Source organism: Apaloderma vittatum, unplaced genomic scaffold, assembly GCF_000703405.1.
Source record: "Apaloderma vittatum isolate BGI_N311 unplaced genomic scaffold, ASM70340v1 scaffold7640, whole genome shotgun sequence".
In the NCBI taxonomy this organism is placed as follows: domain Eukaryota; kingdom Metazoa; phylum Chordata; class Aves; order Trogoniformes; family Trogonidae; genus Apaloderma; species Apaloderma vittatum.
The window spans coordinates 40,886-46,885 of NW_009695026.1; the positions used below are offsets into that span (position 1 = coordinate 40,886).

The 6,000-nt window shown below is 52.2% G+C and overlaps 1 protein-coding gene across 1 annotated transcript in view; it reads left to right on the forward strand.

Annotated features, from left to right (window-relative positions):
• EXTL3 (exostosin-like glycosyltransferase 3) overlaps window positions 1-6,000 on the forward strand; it is a 31,845-nt gene that overhangs the window by 21,576 nt on the left and 4,269 nt on the right. Inside the window, exon 2 of the mRNA XM_009869610.1 lies at window positions 2,916-3,043. Coding sequence (XP_009867912.1) covers window positions 2,916-3,043 — 128 coding nt within the window. The remainder of the gene's footprint in view (window positions 1-2,915; window positions 3,044-6,000) is intronic.

Consider the following 6,000-nt stretch of genomic DNA (forward strand, 5'->3'; position numbering starts at 1 on the left):
TGGGCTTTCCAAGCCCACGCGTGGTGGTGAGAGATGAATTTGTTATTGCTGGAAGAGCTCTTGGAGATGCCTCTGGCAATGAATGTCGTTCGGCTGCATTTTAAACATGGGATGGAATCACAAAAAAGCCCCAAGTCTCACTTACTGGCGCGTGAGGGAGGTGATTGGGATTCTTTTGTATTTTGCTGGTGTAATAACCTTTCTTTTTTCATCTGGTCTAACAAATTTCTCAGTATGTTTGTGCCCTTTCTGTGCCTGAGAAATGTAGCGGGCTTAGAGGCCCATCAAAATTTTAAAACTTCAGAAGAGATAGAAACGTTTCAAGTTCCCGGATCAAATACTCTTCTCCTTCCCTTTAACCTGTTCTTAGAAGATCAGTTGCTTGATTCAAGGAGAAAAGTTGCCCAAAAATTCACTTTTATCTTTCTCAAGGGCGACGTTTCTCTGTGTGATCGAGCCGTGCCCTTGTTTCGGCAGCCCGGCCATACGGTGTGTGCGGTCAAGATTAAAACCTGGTCTTGCCCCGGGGGGGAAGCACCGTGCTCGAACCGTCTCGGTGGGGACAGAGGGACGGGAGGAAGGTTTTGAATCTGGGCCCCGTCGTTCCCACCTCAGATCTCTGCCCGCCGATCCCCGCACGCTGCCTTGGAGTCGCCTGGGGCAAAGCGCAGGGATTTACAAAAACTCATTGTCTGGTGACAATTAGCTGCGTCCTAAAAGTGCTGTAGATCAGGATAGTTTCTTTGAAAATAGGGTATCAAAGGCGGTCGATTTAAGTCTCTTTTAGCTTTTGCTGGAGCTGACGGGCTGAATCGAATGGGCTTATCAAGGCTTGGCGGGATCTAGCTGCTTTGTAGCATCCTTGTCCTTAGGGAGGAGTTTAATGCCGGTGTGCTGATCTCTCTGTCCGCTGGGGTCCCCACTTTCAGATGTTTCGAGGTAGGATCCGCTTCACTTGCTCAGCTGACAGTAGTTGCGTCGTGTTATTATTCAGCTTATGGGAAAACAAGTTCAAATCAATAAATTGTCTGGCTTTTTCCGTGGGACCTATCAGTTTACAGGCTGCTTAAATCTTAAATGCTCCCCAGGTGAAAGGCAGGAGAACGCCTGTTTTCAGTGAAACTCAAAAGCTGAGCACTGATGCTTTCAGACTCACAGAGCTTCCGACTTCATGGAGTAACCCAAAACATTCCTGTTGCAGAACTGGTGCTGAGTTTGGTGGATGAGGAAGGTGGGTCTGACTCCAAAGCTCAGGTGTTGGGTTGTTGGACCCCGTCTTTACCTCTCTCTTGATTTTGAATAGTGGCCAAAGCTCAGCTCTGGCCCTGGGTTCTCTTTAATCTTTTGCACATTCCTTATGGAAAGGGGTCACACAAAAACACGCACTTGCCTCGGGGGCTCACCCCGGTAGCAGAAAAGCTTGACCACAAATGCAGGGCAAAACCTCCACGAGTCTGTTTGCAGCTTTGGGGAGCAGAAGTGGGTTGATGTTTGTAGATGTGGTGCCCAAATCTTTCCTGAGAACCTGAGGTGAGACCTGTGGCAAGCAGGAGTCTGATAAATTCAAAACAGTACCCATGAGGCAGAGAGGGGTTTCTGCTGCTCAGCCTGGGGGTGCTCCCTCCTCTTTTGTCCTTTATCCGTCCATCCATCCATCCCTCCATCCATCTTCTGCTGCCCTGTGTGATGTTCTTGGTTTTGTGGCCGTATCAATTTTGTCAAAGTGATTTTCTAGTCCAAAAAGCGGGGCCCAGCTGCCCCGTCTAGAGCTGTGTCCCCTCTTTCTGAGCCAGCAGACGTGGTCCTCCTGGTGCGAGAGCACTTGGGTTTGCTAAAACCCGTTACAGAAACAGCTGCGGCGACGCAGGAGAAGATTTAAATTCTCCTTGTCAATGTAGGGACCGTTCTTGACTCCTCTCCTTTCCTGGTTGACGCATCCAGAGGCTGCCTGTGCCGTGCTGGGGTTGGGGATGGTCCTGTGGATGTGATTTTCTCAGAGCCTTCACTGTTCTCCTCACGTCCAGCTCTTCTTTGGCTTCCTGGGCCAGCACCATAGGGCTGAACCGTTCCAAACCTCCTGCTTCTTTTGTTCCTGTCTTGCCAGCTGCCTCCCCAAAATCAGTGAGCGGAGACGCCTCCTCTCCCGCTTCCCTCCTCGTCGCCTGTTCCCACCGTGATCCTGCAGCCCCTCTTTTCCAGCAGTTCTCAGACAGAAAACACATCCCTGGGAGCATCCGACAGCAGCTGAAAACACTGTGCTGCTCTGTGCCGTGCTTCTCCACCTGGGGAGGGAGAAGAAATTCTCTCACAGGCATTGTCTGTCTCTGTTTTTGCCTTCTCCTCCTGGCACGAATCGCGTCGCAGCCCTCCTGGGATGGGAGTGCTGCCCTGCAGTAAAATCGTTCGTGCTTTTTCAATGCGTCTTCAGGCAAATATTGTAATGTCTTCTTGTCGAATGTTCCATTTCTCCCCTGCCTCCCCAGCAACTATTGACAGATGAAAGCACTAACAGGGGCTTTCCATGAGAATTTAATCATACCAGCTGTCACGCAGATCCCCGATACAAGTATTTTCCACTGTTGATGGTTTCAGCGTGGGCTTTTCTCGTGTGTGTGATCACGGGTAATCTTGTTTAATAGGGTTTTATTGCCGTGACACCTCACTCTTTTCATCAGGATGGACTCTGTTTTTAAACTAAGAGAGATCGTTCAAGAGGAGAGCCAGGGAAACGTCTGGAGGGATTGAATGGGGTGGGAAGCCCAGGATGAACTGAGTGGTTTTTGCTCAGGATGCGTTTTCCTGTCGCAGGGACGGCAAAGCGACGTCAAAATGCAGCTGGAGCGCACAGCCTCAGCCTCTAAACCTCTCCTCTGCGCGTGGAAAGTCACCGTAACTCTCCTGTGTTCGTCTCGTAGGTTGTCCGCACGGAGAAAAACAGCCTGAACAACCGGTTCCTGCCGTGGGATGAGATCGAGACGGAGGCCATCCTGTCCATCGACGACGATGCTCACCTTCGCCACGACGAGATCATGTTCGGGTTCCGGTGAGTCGCCTCCATGCACATGGGGCCTTTGGACCCAGACTGATTCCTTTCGGCATCCAGGCCCTGCTCGAGTGCAGCGCAGCCTCGTCACCAAAGTTGGGGACAAAAATTAGGACCAGCACCTCGCTTTCCAGCTCATTTTCTTGGAGGACTAATAGGTGGTAACAAGCTGTTTAATGAGCGCAGGCGTGTTGGGCTGAGGTCAGGTTGTCCAGGCAGCTCTGATTCTCCTGGTTCCTAACCTTCACCCTTGAGCTTTTGCTGTGCTAATGACGTTATGTCATAATTACGTCATTACGTAATGACTTACTGACGGGTTTGGGGGTCTTTCCAGGGTGGAAGGAAACTGGAAAACAAACCCAAGAGGCTGTTGCACCCCATCTTTCATGTGCCATTGCCAAGGCCAGGGTGCTCGCGCTGCCCATGTGCTCGCGGTGGGCTGCCGTCCCCTTTGCTCCAGGTCACGTTGGGATGTGACAGCTATTTCAGCGTGGTTTTTTTCTGCAGAGCATGGAGGAGACAGATGTGACGCAGAAAAGGCCAGTGCTGGCTGCTCCCATTCCCACCCTCCTTCTGCTCCAGCATCTGCATTTTCCCTTGACTTTGCCCTGGCAAAAAACTTCCCAATTACGGGACCAATGGAAAAAATAGTTCCGTGGGCTCCTGCCGTGGGAGGTTTCTGCAGGCTGCTCGTGCGACAAAACCTCCCTGGCTGCTAGAGAGGCTCCAGGGAGTGAGGATGGTGCGAGGAGGGAGTGAGGTTGGTGCTCGTTTGGCCACGGCTCATCAGCCCAGCGGGCCGGGAGCGAGGCTGGCGATGGCTAATCCCTGAGCACCCGACAGCTGGCTTTGGGGTGGGAGATGGGGACCAGCTCTCTCTGCGTACGCCAAAATGCGTTGGCTCATGTTTGGGAGGAAGAATAAAAGGCACAAAAAGCCTGGAAACCCAACAAGCTCTTTGCAAGAGATGAGAAACGAGGTGTTAAGATGATGAAGGCAGGAGAGTAGGCGTCAGGATTCCTGGCTTTCCCTTCCATGCCGCGTTTCAGGCTCTTTATCCGAACTCGGCTGTTCTCTTTGGTCTCCCTTTTCCTTCGCTCATCCGCAGTGCCTGGCTGAGGCTTTCCCGATTAGCCCGAACCGTTTTCATCCAATGGAAATCGTGAATGCCGTGAGTTTTTCTCCTGCTGACAAACACCGTGTTCCCCCAAAGCCTCCCTGTGTTAGTGCATTCAGCCAGGGAGGAGACGGTGTCTTGGTGATTGAGTGAACAACTGTCGAAACTTTGCTCTGGGCTGTAATTTTTGGAGTCAAGAGCTTCTTCTTGGTCCATTTACTGCTCAGTAGCGAGCTGAGGGTGGGTGCCTCGAGCGAACCTTTCTGAGGAACACACTCAAAACGATCCTCTAGAGAACCTTGATTTTTCTGGCCGTGTTGGGAAGGAGAAAGCATCGTGTTCGCAGGAAAAAGAGATGTGGGAGAAGCGAAAGGGAAGGAGTATTTTCAACTCCAGCTTTTCAAACCATTGCATGGACAGAAACGGCAGCAAACGTGCTTGCTGGGAGGACCGTGCCGGGGAAGCGGTTGGTGGCGTTAATGACTTGGTGTTCATTACCAGGTTTACATCAGAGTGTCATTAATTTGAGCCGAGGATATAACACTCCTCACGTCGCCGCTCCTGGCTGTGTCAGTGAGTGTAATGAAAGCTCAGGGCCCTGGGAAACTCGGCCTCGTCAGCATCTGCCGATCGCCCCGCAGCCGTCGCTTCTGGAGCTCTCCGCGGGAACGGCCATTGTGGGAGGAACTCGCATCTATACGAGCTAAAAAAACCAAAAAAAGGCCACTTTCTGCCCTATTTTATGCCTGTGAAAAAGGGAAAACCCTTGTGTGTCCCAACAGGCTCCTGCCTGGGGTTTGTTTCTCGTAGTCGCTGGGTTTGGAGGTGGCAGCTGGGAAGCCGGCAGCCCTGCCGGCTGGATTTCTTTTCCAGGTTCAGCATTAGGCACCGACTCCTCCTAATTCTTCCTGCCAGTGTGGGACTTCTCTCGAGGAGAGTAGGCTTCAGGTGAGAGCAGAACGTTAAGTGAGCCCACGCTCTTGCGGGATTCGATTCCCTGCGGCTCGAGTGCGTGTTCAGGTGAGACCCAGCGATTTCTCCCGTATAGCCGGAGCCCAGGAAGCCGCCGGATGCTGGTTTGGGGTGGGAAGCTGACAGTTTGGTGCCCCAGATCTTCCATCTGGAGGCACCAAGGTCTTGAGCATCTCAGCAGCTTTCGTAAAAGGGAGCGTGATGTTACCTCGACGGCACAGAAGAGGGAATTCAACTTCTGGCAGATGGGAAGTCCCAGGGATTTGGGGGATGAGGTCGGGAGGCTCTGGGTGCCTCCCAGGCCAAGTCTTGTCTGCTCTGGACTTTGCGTGGAGGGGAACTAAGAAGGAATCAGCACTGCTAGATGTGTTGGGCAGTGATGCCTCCACGTGGGCTGCGGGACAGTGGTGCCAAATGCAAGAGTTTCCCATCTCACTGGCTTTCCCTGCCTCTTTTTCTGCCTTTCCACCCAAGGTCTCAAGTTTTCCCTTCTCCGTGTAATGCAGAAACTAATTTTGGGCCGCTGGGCTTTGGTAGGTTTTTTTTAAGCCTACAGAGCAGCCCTTATGAGTTAGAAAATCCCCAATTTATGAATTAGGATCACTTGCGCTGAGAATAAGCAACTCGAGTGTGCCTCTAGGAGAGGACCAAGGTGAGAAGCTCAGGTTCGTGCCAGGCAGCGCTGGGCTGTGCCCACAGCTGTGTCTGGGAGGGGGCTGGCCAGGGGGTGCTTCAGTTCACAGCCTGACGGCTTTTAACCTTCACCAGGAGAAGCTCAACAAATCCTGCCTGTCCCTGAAAGCCAAGGTTTGTGTGTCCAGCCCTTTCCCGTGCTACGTTAGGAAAGAAATGGGAGTTACCTCAGGGT